A 15,000-nucleotide genomic window follows, 5' to 3' on the forward strand; every position below is an offset into this window, starting at 1 on the left:
GGAGATGTGTCGAGGGTGGCAGATAGTGGAACAGGAATGTGTTTGTGGAGAGGTGGATGGACTAGTCTGTATTGAGAGCAGAGAGCTGGCAGGTCCAGAGGAGGGGGAGGCTACTGAGGTCTGTCCCAGCAGAGCAGACCCTGTCCTGGGCCAGCAGTGTGGAGGCATCTCCCTGGACTGGTCCTCATGCTGAGCTCCTCTCAAGTACTAAATTATTTAGATCCCTTTAAAAGATGTTATGGTGTGGGGTGTGTGAGCTGGGGGTCGTGTGAGGTGAGGGGTGTGTGTATGTGGGGTGTGTGAGGTGAGGGGTGTGTGTATGTGGGGTGTGTAGGGGGGGGGTGTGTATGTGGGGTGTGTGAGGTGAGGGGTGTGTGTATGTGGGGTGTGTAGGGGGGGTGTGTGTATGTGGGTGTGTGTATGTGGGGTGTGTAGGGGGGGTGTGTGAGGTGAGGGGTGTGTGAGGTGAGGGGTGTGTGTATGTGGGGTGTGTATGTGGGGTGTGTGAGGTGAGGGGTGTGTGTATGTGGGGTGTGTAGGGGGGGTGTGTGTATGTGGGTGTGTGTATGTGGGGTGTGTAGGGGGGGTGTGTGAGGTGAGGGGTGTGTGAGGTGAGGGGTGTGTGTATGTGGGGTGTGTAGGGGGGGTGTGTGTATGTGGGTGGGTGTATGTGGGTTGTGTAGGGGGGGTGTGTGAGGTGAGGGGTGTGTGTATGTGGGGTGTGTAGGGGGGGTGTGTGTATGTGGGTGTGTGTATGTGGGTGTAGGGGGTGTGTGTGAGGTGAGGGGTGTGTGTATGTGGGGTGTGTAGGGGGTGTGTGTGAGGTGAGGGGTGTGTGTATGTGGGGTGTGTAGGGGGGGTGTGTGTATGTGGGGTGTGTAGGGGGGGTGTGTGAGGTGAGGGGTGTGTGTATGTGGGTGTGTGAGGTGAGGGGTGTGTATGTGGGGTGTGTGAGGTGAGGGGTGTGTGTATATGGGGTGTGTGAGGTGAGGGGTGTGTAGGGGGGGTGTGAGGTGAGTGGTGTGTAGGGGGGGGTGAGGGGTGTGTAGGGGGGGTGTGTGAGGTGAGGGGTGTGTAGGGGGGGTGTGAGGTGAGGGGTGTGTAGGGGGGGTGAGGTGAGGGGTGTGTAGGGGGGGTGTGTGAGGTAAGGGGTGTGTAGGGGGGGTGTGTGAGGTAAGGGGTGTGTAGGGGGGGGTGAGGTGAGGGGTGTGTAGGGGGTGTGTGTGAGGTGAGGGGTGTGTAGGGGGGGGTGAGGTGAGGGGTGTGTAGGGGGGGTGTGTGAGGTGAGGGGTGTGTAGGGGGTGTGTGTGAGGTGAGGGGTGTGTAGGGGGTGTGTGAGGTGAGGGGTGTGTAGGGGGGGGGAGGTGCGGGGTGTGTGGGGGGGAGAGGTGCGGGGTGTGTAGGGGGTGTGTGAGGTGAGGGGTGTGTAGGGGGGGTGTGAGGTGAGGGGTGTGTAGGGGGGGGTGAGGTGAGGGGTGTGTAGGGGGGGTGTGTGAGGTGAGGGGTGTGTAGGGGGTGTGTGAGGTGCGGGGTGTGTAGGGGGGGTGTGTGAGGTGAGGGGTGTGTAGGGGGTGTGTGAGGTGAGGGGTGTGTAGGGGGGGTGTGAGGTGCGGGGTGTGTAGGGGGGGTGTGTGAGGTGAGGGGTGTGTAGGGGGTGTGTGAGGTGAGGGGTGTGTAGGGGGGGGAGGTGCGGGGTGTGTAGGGGGGGGTGAGGTGAGGGGTGTGTAGGGGGGGGGGAGGTGTGGGGTGTGTAGGGGGGGTGTGTGAGGTGAGGGGTGTGTAGGGGGTGTGTGAGGTGAGGGGTGTGTAGGGGGGGTGTGTGAGGTGAGGGGTGTGTAGGGGGTGTGTGAGGTGAGGGGTGTGTAAGGGGGGTGTGAGGTGCGGGGTGTGTAGGGGGGGGTGAGGTGAGGGGTGTGTAGGGGGGGGAGGTGCGGGGTGTGTAGGGGGGGTGTGTGAGATGAGGGGTGTGTAGGGGGTGTGTGAGGTGAGGGGTGTGTAGGGGGGGTGTGTGAGGTGAGGGGTGTGGCTTCCTGTGGGGGGCAGAGGAACAGCAGGGGGGGGGGTCTTCCTGTGGGGGGCAGAGGAACAGCAGGGGGGGGGGCTTCCTGTGGGGGGCAGAGGAACAGCAGGGGGGGGGCTTCCTGTGGGGGGCAGAGGAACAGCAGGGGGGGGGCCTCCTGTGGGGGGCAGAGGAACAGCAGGGGGGGGCTTCCTGTGGGGGGCAGAGGAACAGCAGGGGGGGGGCTTCCTGTGGGGGGCAGAGGAACAGCAGGTGGGGGGGCTTCCTGTGGGGGGCAGAGGACTCTTAACCCTGGTACACATGCTGGTTACCCTGGTAACCAGGCCCTGGTACACATGCTGGTTACCCTGGTAACCCTGGTACACATGATGGTTACCCTGGTAACCAGGCCCTGGTACACATGCTGGTTACCCTGGTAACCCGGGTACACATGCTGGTTACCCTGGTAACCAGGCCCTGGTACACATGCTGGTTACCCTGGTAACCCTGGTACACATGCTGGTTACCATGTTAACCCTGGTACACATTCTGGTTACTCTGTCAACCCTGGTACACATGCTGGTTACTCTGTCAACCCTGGGACACATGCTGGTTACCATGTCAACCCTGGTACACATGCTGGTTACTCTGTTAACCCTGGTACACATGCTGGTTACCCTGGTAACCAGGCCCTGGTACGCATGCGTGTGAGAAGCATTAGATTCTCCTGGTCTGCAATGTGCCATCTTGTTATGAAGGTTGTACTGCAGACAGACTACTTCTGTAGACCTGGGCAGGTTGGGTGAACATGGTCCTTCAGTGTGTCTGTGTGGAGATGTCTGGAGATATGTGGAGAAGTGTGGAGATGTGTGTAGATGTGTGGAGGTGTGTGGAGATGTGTGGAGATATGTGGAGATGTGTGGAGATGTGTGAAGACGTGTGGGTATGTGTGGAGGTGTGTGGAGTTGTGTGGAGATGTGTGGGTATGTGTGGAGGTGTGTGGAGGTGGCTGGAGGTGTGTGGAGATGTGTGGAGATGTGTGGAGATGTGTGGAGGTGTGTCTAGATGTGTGAAGATGTGTGGAGGTGTGTGGAGATGTGTGGAGGTGTGTGGAGATGTGTGAAGATGTGTGGAGATGTGTGGAGATGTGTGAAGATGGGTGGAGGTGTGTGGAGATGTGTGGAGGTGTGTGGAGATGTGTGGAAATGTGTGGAGGTGTGTGGAGATGTGTGAAGATGTGTGGAGGTGTGTGGAGATGTGTGAAGATGTGTGGAGGTGTGTGGAGATGTGTGAAGATGTGTGGAGATGTGTGGAGGTGTGTGGAGGTGTGTGGAGATGTGTGGAGGTGTGTGGAGATGTGTGGAGATGTGTGAAGATGTGTGGAGATGTGTGGAGGTGTGTCTAGATGTGTGAAGATGTGTGGAGGTGTGTGGAGATGTGTGGAGATGTGTGAAGATGTGTGGAGATGTGTGAAGATGGGTGGAGGTGTGTGGAGATGTGTGGAGGTGTGTGGAGATGTGTGGAAATGTGTGGAGGTGTGTGGATATGTGTGAAGATGTGTGGAGGTGTGTGGAGATGTGTGGAGATGTGTGAAGATGTGTGGAGGTGTGTCTAGATGTGTGAAGATGTGTGAAGATGTGTGGAGATGTGTGGAGGTGTGTGGAGGTGTGTGGAGGTGTGTGGAGATGTGTGGAGATGTGTGGAGGTGTGTCTAGATGTGTGGAGATGTGTGGAGGTGTGTGGAGGTGTGTGGAGATGTGTGAAGATGTGTGGAGGTGTGTGAAGATGTGTGGAGGTGTGTGGAGATGTGTGAAGATGTGTGGAGGTGTGTGGAGATGTGTGGAGGTGTGTGGAGGTGTGTGGAGGTGTGTGGAGATGTGTGAAGATGTGTGGAGGTGTGTGGAGATGTGTGGAGGTGTGTGGAGGTGTGTGGAGGTGTGTGGAGATGTGTGGAGGTGTGTGGAGATGCGTGGAGGTGCGTGGAGGTGTGTGGAGATGTGTGGAGGTGTGTGGAGATGTGTGGAGGTGTGTGGAGGTGTGTGAAGATGTGTGGAGGTATGTGGAGGTGTGTGGAGGTGTGTGGAGGTGTGTGGAGATGTGTGGAGGTGTGTGGAGATGTGTGGAGATGTGTGGAGATGTGTGGAGGTGTGTGGAGGTGTGTGGAGATGTGTGGAGATGTGTGGAGGTGTGTGGAAATGTGTGGAGGTGTGTGGAGGTGTGTGAAGTCCTGCTTGTGCTCACGGAGCGTGAGGTGGGACGAAGAGCTTCAGGAATGTTCTGGAGCCCTGACAAAGACCAGCAGGTGCTCCGCAGAGGAAACCTGCCAGCGAGGTGAAACATGTGGCTCCGAGCTCCCTGGAGACACACCAGTCACACATGCACACTCACACACACATGTATATATATACATACACACACACACACACACACCGGTTACACACACACATATATATATATACCCCCACACCTATTCACACACACACAGACCAGGATGTGTGACCTCAGTCTTCCTGAGCTCAGCCATCAGTCAGACAGACTGACTGACAGGCAGACAGACAGTCAGACAGACAGACAGACAGACAGACAGTCAGACAAGCAGACAGGCAGACAGGTAGACAGACAGACTGACAGACAGACAGGCAGACAGACAGAACCACGTCTCGACACTCCAGGAGAGCCGGGGACACAGGGTATTATGGGCTGGATCGCCACAGTAACCCAGCGAGGCTGGCAGGTTTAGGTTTCAGCTGCTTCGGGGGTCAGAGGTCAAGGCTGCGCTTTGCTTGTAGACCGTGCCTCTGTTGACAGGCCGACGGTGTGATGTCATCATGATATTTAAAGAGGAACTCTGCTGGAGTCATCCGAGAATGTTCCTCTGGAAAAGGTGTGTGCATGTGTGTTTCTCTTCAGATTCTGTAAGAGAGGGCTGTATGTTTCTCTCCAGATTCTGATAGGTGTGTGTGTGTGTTTGTTTTCCAGACTCTGCAGAGGAGCCTGTATATGGAACATGTGCTGGCTTTACTGCACTTTAAAACGTGTATCTGATGAACCTTGGGTAAACAGTGAGTCAGTCAGTTAAACAGATGGACGTGCCAGCCTTTATCAGTGAGCTCAGGGCGAAAGCAAGTCTGTATATATACCTACAAGTCTGTAAATAGACCTACAAGTCTGTATGTAGATCTACAAGTCTTTATGTAGACCTATACGCCTGTATATAGACCTACAAGTCTGTAAATAGACCTACAAGTCTGTATGTAGATCTACAAGTCTTTATGTAGACCTATACGCCTGTATATAGACCTACAAGGCAGTAAATAGACCTACAAGCCTGTATATAGACCTACAAGCTACAAGGCTGTATGTAGACCTACAAGTCTGTATATATACCTACAAGTCTGTAAATAGACATACAAGTCTGTATGTAGACCTATTGCATCCTCCTCCAGCCATCATCCCCCAGAGAATGTGTGTATCTGTCCTTGTAAAATAGCCCCCCCCCACACACACACACATTTGTAAATCTGTGTGGCATTTCAAAGCAGACGACCCTCATCAATTTGGGGCTGATTAGACAGGTCAAGAGGGATAACTCATTCTTCAGTGCTTCAAAGCTAATCCACCCTGGAAAACATACAAACTTTCTTATCTTGTGTTTGTCTGAATTCATATCTAAGCTCCTCTTCCTCTTCTCAGAAGGAGCCTGTCTGGCTGCTGTGAACATTAAGTCTTGAGCGCTGTGAAGTCAAGCCCAGAGATGTTCCAGGTGTTCTCCCTCATCATGCACCAGATGAAACGTCAGAAATCGCTTCCCAGTTGTGTTACAAGTACATGAGTTGCCTTTGCCAGACTTGTTTGTCCAGAGCGACATGAAACCCTCTTCTCCCTGGTCTGACTGGGAACAACCTTGCTGTCATGGTTACCATACGGGTCACACACTCGCAGCCCAGAGTGCTATTGATAAACAGCAGAATTAAACCACTTAGCCTCAAGCACCCAACCCCACTCAGCAGTAGAGGGCCAGCCTCTCTGAGGGCTGTAGAGGCCAGCCTCTCTATCAGGGTCTGGATTTAGAGATCCTGATGCAGGATGACAGAGAACATCTGCTTCCTCTTGGGCCAACTGGTTAACCCCCCCTCCCCTTCCCTCCCCCCACCCCCTCTCTCACTCCCCCCCTCCCCTTCCCTCCCCCCACCCCCTCTCTCACACACCCCTCCCGATCCCTCCCCCCACCCCCTCTCTCACACCCCTCCTCCTTCCCTCAACCCCTCTCCCAGCTCATCCATAGGCAGCCACAGAGGGAGAGGGGGAGGGAGAGAGAGATAGATAGAGAGAGAGAGAAGGATAAGGAGAGTGAGAAGGAGAGAGGAAAGTGAGGAGAGAGGAGAGTGAGAAGGGAGAGAGAAAGGAGAAGGAGAGAGGAGAAGGAGAGAGGAGAGTGAGAGGGGAGAAGGAGACAGAGAGGAGAAAGAAAGAAACGGAAATGAGTGAGACAGAAAAAAACAAGAGAGAGGAAGGAAGGAAGGAAGGAAGGGAGAGGTAATAACCAGCCAGAGGGAGACAGAAGCAGCCCAACCCAGCAGGCGCGTGTCTAGAACATTTTGAGCAGGGTGGCCAGGCAGGGGCACAGCCCCAGAGCAGGGTGGCCAGGCAGGGGCACAGCCTCAGAGCAGGGTGGCCAGGCAGGGGCACAGCCTCAGAGCAGGGTGGCCATCAACCACGTATCGAGACTCAAGTTCACTTTTTTTTTATCTACCCTTTTTGTTGTAGGTAATGAAACACTGCATGTTATATGTCAATAAACTAAGCATTTTTGTATTAACATTTTCCTCCTGTGTGTAGTTGTTAGTAAATGGTCAAATCCTTAATCTAAATTGAGCATCCCGCATATGGGATTTCCCTATTGCAAATTATGATTTATTCTAATGTATTTAGAATAACTTGGCCAGTATTCATGCATATGTACAAGACTGTCAGCAAATAGCCGATCGCATGGTAGGGGTGGCACCAGTGGTGGCCAATCACTTTTCAGTGGTGGCCAGTGCCACCCCTGGCCACTCCCTGGACACGCCCCTGCCTCCAGGACAGGGACAGGACAGCCAGAGGAGACCTCCAGGACAGGGACAGGACAGCCAGAGGAGACCTCCAGGACAGGGACAGGACAGCCAGAGGAGACCTCCAGGACAGGGACAGGACAGCCAGAGGAGACCTCCAGGACAGGGACAGCTGGTTTACGTCCAGCTGGTCGCTCCCGCTTGTTTACGTTACATCTGGCGAACTCGTCCAGAGACGATCTGACTATGTGCCATGGTGGCTTGGTTCTGTGGTTGGTCCTCTGTCCCCTCCCTGGTCCTCTGTCCCCTCCCTGGTCCTCCGTCCCCTCCCTGGTCCTCCGTCCCCTCCCTGGTCCTCTGTCCCCTCCCTGGTCCTCCGTCCCCTCCCTGGTCCTCTGTCCCCTCCCTGGTCCTCTGTCCCCTCCCTGGTCCTCTGTCCCCTCCCTGGTCCTCTGTCATCTCCCTGGTCTCCATGCTAGCTGGGTGCTTCTCTGTGCCTGGAGGTGAGGGCCATGCTAGCTGGGTGCTTCTCTGTGTCTGGAGGTGAGGGCCATGCTAGCTGGCTGATTCTCTGTGTCTGGAGGTGAGGGCCATGCTAGCTGGGTGCTTCTCTGTGTCTGGAGGTGATAGCCATGCTAGCTGGCTGATTCTCTGTGCCTGGAGGTGAGGGCCATGCTAGCTGGCTGATTCTCTGTGTCTGGAGGTGATAGCCATGCTAGCTGGCTGATTCTCTGTGTCTGGAGGTGAGGGCCATGCTAGCTGGGTGCTTCTCTGTGTCTGGAGGTGATAGCCATGCTAGCTGGCTGATTCTCTGTGTCTGGAGGTGAGGGCCATGCTAGCTGGGTGCTTCTCTGTGTCTGGAGGTGAGGGCCATGCTAGCTGGGTGCTTCTCTGTGCCTGGAGGTGAGAGCCATGCTATCTGGGTGCTTCTCTGTGCCTGGAGGTGAGGGCCATGCTAGCTGGGTGCTTCTCTGTGCCTGGAGGTGAGAGCCATTCTAGCTGGGTGCTTCTCTGTGCCTGGAGGTGAGGGCCATGCTATCTGGGTGCTTCTCTGTGCCTGGAGGTGAGGGCCATGCTAACTGCGCTTGATGATGTGGTTTCCAACCCTCCCATCAGGAGGAATACAGCAGGCCAGAAAACAGGAAGTGAGTTGTCTCGTAATTTCTGGAGACCATCAGTTCCAGATCCTTTTTCTTTCCTCCCTTTATATTCTGAGTCTAGCCTCCTTCCCTCCACACACACACACACACCTGTTCAGGAGGTTGTTCCCGGAACTTCTGAGAAACAATGTTTGAGCTTTTCCCGACATATGGTACATGTAGTTCTACCCCCCCTTCATGTCTCTGGTGGATTTACAGTGGGGGCCTTTTGTGTGTGTATATGTGTGGGTGCGTGCGTGTGTGAGAGAGAGAGATAGAGGGTGAAGGTGAAGGGTGTGGGATTCTTAGGTGCGCCCCCCTTACACACACACACTCTCTACCCCCCTACACACATACACATGTACACTCCTCCTTCCCCTACCCCCTTACACACACTCAACCCCCTACACACACACTCTACCCTCCTACACACACACACACTCCCTCTACCCCCCCACCCAACCCCCCCTACACACACACACTCTTTACCCTCCTACACACACACCCAGCTCCCACAGAGAACTGAGAAAGTCTAAGAATAACAGGGTCTACTCTCTATGTAGCATGTCATTACTGGAAGTGAGGGATCAGTTTCACAAGGCCAGCGCTACATGGTGTCTACTGTGTCATTCATCCTTCATTGGGGCTCGTTCGGGTTCGGGTTGATTAGGGTCGTTAATTTGGGTAACAAGCGTGTAACTGAGTGTCAGACAGACAGTCAGGCAGACAGAGAGTCAGACAGGCAGATAGAGAGTCAGACAGGCAGGCAGGCAGACAGAGAATCAGACAGGCAGAAAGAGAATCAGACAGGCAGACAGACAGACAGACAGGCAGGCAGGCAGGCAGGCAGGCAGGCAGACAGTCAGACAGGCAGACAGAGAGTCAGACAGGCAGACAGAGAGTCAGCCAGGCAGGCAGGCGTGGTGTGGGTGGACTGTTGGTTTACCTCAGCTGAAGCTGCAGTGGGATGGATGAATATGGATGTATATCGGTGAATATGGATGTATATTGGTGAATATGGATGTATATCGGTGAATATGGATGTATATTGGTGAATATGGATGTATATCGGTGAATATGGATGTATATCGGTGAATATGGATGTATATCGGTGAATATGGATGTATATTGGTGAATATGGATGTATATTGGTGAATATGGATGTATATTGGTGAATATGGATGTATATCGGTGAATATGGATGTATATCGGTGAATATGGATGTATATCGGTGAATATGGATGTATATCGGTGAATATGGATGTATATTGGTGAATATGGATGTATATTGGTGAATATTTATGTATATTAGTGAATATGGACGGTTGTATTCAGAGCAGCTGCTTCTAATGCAGGAGTTACTCCCAAACTTTATTTACCACTCACTGATTATGCAGTTCACGTTCAGGGCAATACTGTGTGTATAAGACCTGTGCAGGGCAATACTGTGTGTATAAGACCTGTGCAGGGCAATACTGTGTGTATAAGACCTGTGCAGGGCAATACTGTGTGTATAAGACCTGTGCAGGACAATACTGTGTGTATAAGACCTGTTCAGGACCTGTTCAGGGCTTGTTTAATGTTTATTACTTTTTAATGTTTTTATGTCAAGCTTGTTTATTACGCTTTTACCCAAAGCGATGGACAGGGGGGATTTGAACCTGCAACTTCTTAATCTGCAGTCAAATTCTGAGTAGAACTGAGTTATACTTACTGCTGTGTTTCTCTCCCTCCTCTCCTTCTCTCTCACTCCCTCTCTCCCTCCCTCTCTCCCTCCTCTCCTTCTCCCTCCCTCCCTCCCTCCCTCCCTCCCTCTCTCTCTCTCTCTCCCTCCCTCCCTCCCTCCCTCCCTCCCTCCCTCCCTCCCTCCCTCCCTCCCTCCCTCCTCTCCTTCTCCCTCTCTCTCTCCCTCCCTCCCTCCCTCCTCTCCTTCTCTCTCCCACTCTCCCTCCCTCTCTCCCTCCTCTCCTTCTCCCTCTCTCTCTCCCTCCCTCCCTCCCTCTCTCCCTCCTCTCCTTCTCCCTCCCTCCCTCCCTCCCTCCCTCCCTCCCTCTCTCTCTCTCTCCTCCCTCCCTCCCTCCCTCCCTCCCTCCCTCCCTCCCTCCTCTCTCCCTCCTCTCCTTCCAGGTCGTTTGAGGGCAGGTAAAGTGAGGAGATCGTTCGTCTGTCGGCTTTCCAAACGCCCACCCTAACCCCCCCCCCCCCTCCCGGCCACCTCAACCACGACCGCTGACGAACAATGCCGGACCAGCCAGCCTGCGACCGCCCTCGTTGAGCAAATATTTGAGGCTATTATATCTCATTTCCCAAGGCGCCCTTCAGTTAGACGGGAAGGAGGGCGGAAGAGAGGTTGAGAGAGCCAGAGAGAGAGAGAGAAAGAGAGGGAGGGAAAAAAGTAACCCATTCAAAGTGAGCTCTGCTATTTCAGAGTTGTGGGTTGAGGACTGTCTCATTTGGGAGTGCTGTTGCCCAGTGAGACAGGACTTCCCTAGCCTGCCAGCTGAGTCCTGACTCTATACTGGATATAGAGAGAGAGAGATATCAGCTTGTCTGGGCTCCAACATTGCCCAACAAAGAGACTGCAGGAGCTAACTTTAGCCAGCTCCACGACCAACTTAGCCTCTGTGGTCTCTGGAATTGCTAGCTCTCTGTTTGTGCTCGGGGGGAAGTGAAGCGGAGGGCGAATGGGAGCTGCCAGGCTCTAGTTACACAGCCGACAGCTTCCTGGAGAGCTCTCACCTGGGCCGGGCTGGGACTGCAACAGTGGCCACCATTTCGGGTCTGCTGTTGACCTCGGCGGCCATTTTGGGGCTGTGGTGGCGGTCGGCCATTGAAGGGGCCGAGTATTGATGTGCTAGCCTAGCGAGCGTGAGGGAGCACCATGAAGCCACTCACCCCTGTCAGCTCTCCCTCGCCCCTGCGGCTCCTCAACAAGGGCCCCGACTACCTGCGGCGGCAGATGGATCCGGGCACCTCCCCTCGCTCCTGCAGCGCCGTGGAGCGACTGGAGGCCGACAAGGCCAAGTACGTGAAGAGCCAGCACGTCATCAACAGCAGGCAGGAGCCCGCTCTGGCGCCCTGCTCCACCCCTCCCCCTCTTCCCCACCGGCCCCTCACTCTCACCCCCCGCCTCCCCCCTCGCCGCGCATCCAACACCTCCACCTCCTCCCCCCTCGCCTCCCGCGACGAGAACTACAACGACAAGAACTACAACGACGACTCCAGGAAGGAGAACCTTGGGGAGTCGCTGGACGTCGCGGCTCACAACTGGAGCAACGGCAGCCGGCTGGGCCCCCCTGGCCTCCGCCCCCCCCTGGTGGCCCCCCACAGCCGGCTGGGCCCCCCTGGCCTCCGCCCCCCCCTGGTGGCCCCCCACAGCGCCCCTGTGCTGAGGAGGAGCGTGGGCAAGCGTACGTTGCGGCCCGACTCGCTGCTCATCTACAGGCAGAAGAAGGAGTGCAAGAGCCCAGGTGCAACGCCACCATCGCTGGGCAACAGCAACCTGGAGGTCAAAGGTTACAGCTTTGTCCGCAGGTTGTTCCAGGGATCCGTGAGGGGCAGGGGCGAGGGAGGGCAGGGGGGCAGGGGCGAGGGAGGCCTGATCAGCGAGGAGAAGACTCCATCTCGAGATGGCGATTCACGCATGTCCTGGACCAATGAGAGGGAGGCACAGGAGGGGGGGCGAGGCAGCAGGAGGGCCAGTAAGGCGGAGCCTGAGCGCCCTCCCCCCCTGCCCCCCCCGGACCACGCGCACAGGAACGGGAACGACTCCAGCGACCCGGAGGACGAGGCGGATCCCTGGAGGAGGGCCCCTCTGGTGCCGCCCCGCAGGCGGGCGGGGGAACTGCGGCTCCTCCAGGCAGACCTGTGCAGCTCGCTGTCCGAGCAGGACCTGTTCTTCGACTTCTGCGGCCTGGACCAGGATATGGTGGAGCGGCTCGGACCCAGCAAGTTTCTGTCTGGGCCCAGCTCCGTGGACACGCTCTCATTGGTCCTCAGGAGCGTGGGTGGGGCCGGGGGCTCGGAGCCCAGCGAGTTTTCCCGCCACTCGGGGGAGGGGCTGTTCCAGGAGGAGGTTGCGGAGAAGGTGGCGGTGGGCGTGTCCATCATCGAGAGGAATGCCCGCGTCATCAAGTGGCTGTACGGCTGCAAGAACGCAGCGCACCAGGGGCCGAAGGAGTCCACTGTCTAGCCCCTCCCTTGAGCCTCCCTTCCTCCCCCCACCACCCTCCCTAGCCCCGCCCCCCCAGGTGCCCACAAGAGATGCGTTCCTAACACTGTGCTGTAGTACTGTAACCCCCCTCCCCTTCCTCGTGAGGACTGCTCCTTGCTCTGAGCAGCTGATCCCTATCAACACTACTGACCAGCGACTTACAGTGCGAGTGTGGCTGTCATGGAAACGACTGTGTCCTTCACTGTTGATAACCTGATCCGGAGCTAATGGCTGCCCTGGATTGACACCCGCCCCCTCGCTGGCACATCCACGTGTGTGTTTGCACGCACACACACAACTCCGTCCTCGTAAACACGTGTTTGGTGTGTTTGGCTGCTGAGCTGTCTGCGGTGGACAAGATGGATGGGGGGAGGGTGGGAGGGAGAAGGGAGGGGGGGAGGGGGAAGTGGACCGTGAGTACCTCATCACTGACTGTCCTACTTTAGTTTGTGTCTAAACGCAGAAGCAGGAACAAACATGAGAGACCCCCTCTGGGGATGTTAATGCACTGAACTGGAGGGAGGGAGGGCTATGACTGTTTACAGGGCATACAAGGACAGAGAAGACTGGCTCTACTTCACTTCCTCTCCTCCTCCTCCTCCTCCTCTCCCAGAGAAAGTTACCATGCTACTGACCCAGGTCTCCACAGTTCTTCAGTCAGCGGAGAACACCCCTGACTCTGTCCCTCCTGCCTCTATCCCTCCTGCCTCTGTCCCTCCTGCCTCTGTCCCCTCCTGCCTCTGTCCTTCCTGCCTCTGTTCCAGTCCTGCCTCTGTCCCTCCTGCCTCTGTCCCTCCTGCCTCTGTCCCTCCTGCCTCTGTCCCTCCTGCCTCTGTTCCCTTCTGCCTCTGTTCCCTCCTGCCTCTGTCCCTCCTGTCTCTGTTCCCTCCTGCCTCTGTCCCTCCTGCCTCTGTCCCTCTTGACTCTGTCCCCTCCTGACTCTGTCCCCTCCTGCCTCTGTTCCCTCCTGCCTCTGTCCCTCCTGCCTCTGCTCTTCCTGATGGTGTCTGTGTGTGCTACAGATATAATAATATATGAGTATTACCTCAAGGACAAAACTGGACTTTTTGTTTAAAAACGTGTCATGTGAGATTTGATGGGGGCATTTAAGCCTTGAGATGAATAAATATGTGTTGTACTGCATATATGACCTCTGAGTTAGGGACCAAGATCACCCCCCCCCCCCCATCTCCTCCACCAGGACCCTTCTGTCAGGTTTGTCTTCATTGATCTCCTGGAGAATGTCAGGCATCTGGCTGGACGCCTATGAGATGAGCAGGGGTCCTGGCTGGTATTTACAGGTTAGCGGGTGAGGAGGGGAGTGTTAGACTGGGGTCACATGATGTTATCAGACTGGGGTCACATGATGTTATTAGACTGGGGTCACATGATGTTCCTGCCACCAATCACCCTCAGCCCTGCTCAGTCCGGTCATGTAGCTGGCAGGGAACCAGCAGTAACCGGGCGACATCACCCCCAAGCAGAAGGAGACCACACTTAAAAATAATTTAAATGTGTAAATGAAAATGTAATAAGCTCTCATTTATGTTGATATTTTTCTACACAATTGGAAGTGTACTTAAAATTTACTGATTTTGTACATTGACATACTTATCGACGAAGTTTAATATATGTAAGTATGTTTGTGCTAAGAATGATATTTTATGAGACCAGACGCCGTCAGGTCGTCTCTGGTGCGTTTACATCTCATGCTCCCACGACAAGCTCAGTTTGATTTGAGATAAATGACAGGTTTAGTTTTTATTCCAGAGAAATTTGTGTGATGTACACAGAATAAGCCAATAAAGTAATTTGTTGGAAACATTGTGCTGTCGTTCCTTTCCTCTCGTGAGCAGGGCTTGATGAACACCCCAAAGCCCTGCAGCTGCCTCCAGGCTGCATGTGAGAACATTCACATCTAGTTTGCTCACTTCATGGAAAAAGAAAGCAGTGCCGAGGTAATCTGGAGACCACAGAAGCTGTACTAAGCCAGGGGAGGGGAGGGGAGGAGAACAGAGGAGAAAAGGACAGGACAGGACAAGAGAGGAGGAGAGAAGAGAAGAGGACAGGACAAGAGAGGAGGAGAGGAGAGAAGAGGACAGGACAAGAGAGGAGGAGAGGAGAGAAGAGGACAGGACAAGAGAGGAGTCGTGATGTTTACAGACAACAGAGGGTGTGTTATGTCTGGGGGTCAGAAACCCCTCCTTGTCTGTTTTATCTTTGTCTCTCTTTCCTTTTTCCTTCTTTTCTGTCCTTCTGGTGGAACAATAGCCCTCCTGTTTTAGAGTGTGTGTGTGTGTGTGTGTAAGAGTGAGTGTGTGTGTGTGTAAGAGTGTATGTGAGTATGGATGTGTGTGTGCCTGCTAGTGTGCATGGGTGGGTTCTAACATCTGGTCAGGTTTGGGTTCGTTTCTGTCAGATTCACAGCCACGTCACAGCTGTTAGTGCTGGTTATAGATTCATACAGTGTTTCTGTTAGTGCTGGTTATAGATTCATAACATGTTTTTGACTTATTGTGCTAGTTATACATTAGTGTAGTGTTTCCTGTTAGTGGTTATAGATTCTGAGGGTGGTTCCTGTTAGTGGTTATAGATTCT

At 54.7% G+C, this 15,000-nt stretch overlaps 2 protein-coding genes across 2 annotated transcripts in view; one reads left to right on the forward strand and one right to left on the reverse strand.

Annotated features, from left to right (window-relative positions):
- Nucleotides 1-12,771, forward strand: part of fam110d (family with sequence similarity 110 member D) — a 19,777-nt gene extending 7,006 nt beyond the window's left edge. Inside the window, exon 2 of the mRNA XM_062466437.1 lies at nucleotides 10,317-12,771. Coding sequence (XP_062322421.1) covers nucleotides 11,071-12,381 — 1,311 coding nt within the window. The 5' untranslated portion in view covers nucleotides 10,317-11,070 and the 3' untranslated portion in view covers nucleotides 12,382-12,771. The remainder of the gene's footprint in view (nucleotides 1-10,316) is intronic.
- Nucleotides 1-15,000, reverse strand: part of LOC134023774 (basic proline-rich protein-like) — a gene marked incomplete at both ends in the record, with an annotated part of 63,081 nt that overhangs the window by 27,732 nt on the left and 20,349 nt on the right.

Source organism: Osmerus eperlanus, chromosome 7 (assembly GCF_963692335.1).
Source record: "Osmerus eperlanus chromosome 7, fOsmEpe2.1, whole genome shotgun sequence".
In the NCBI taxonomy this organism is placed as follows: domain Eukaryota; kingdom Metazoa; phylum Chordata; class Actinopteri; order Osmeriformes; family Osmeridae; genus Osmerus; species Osmerus eperlanus.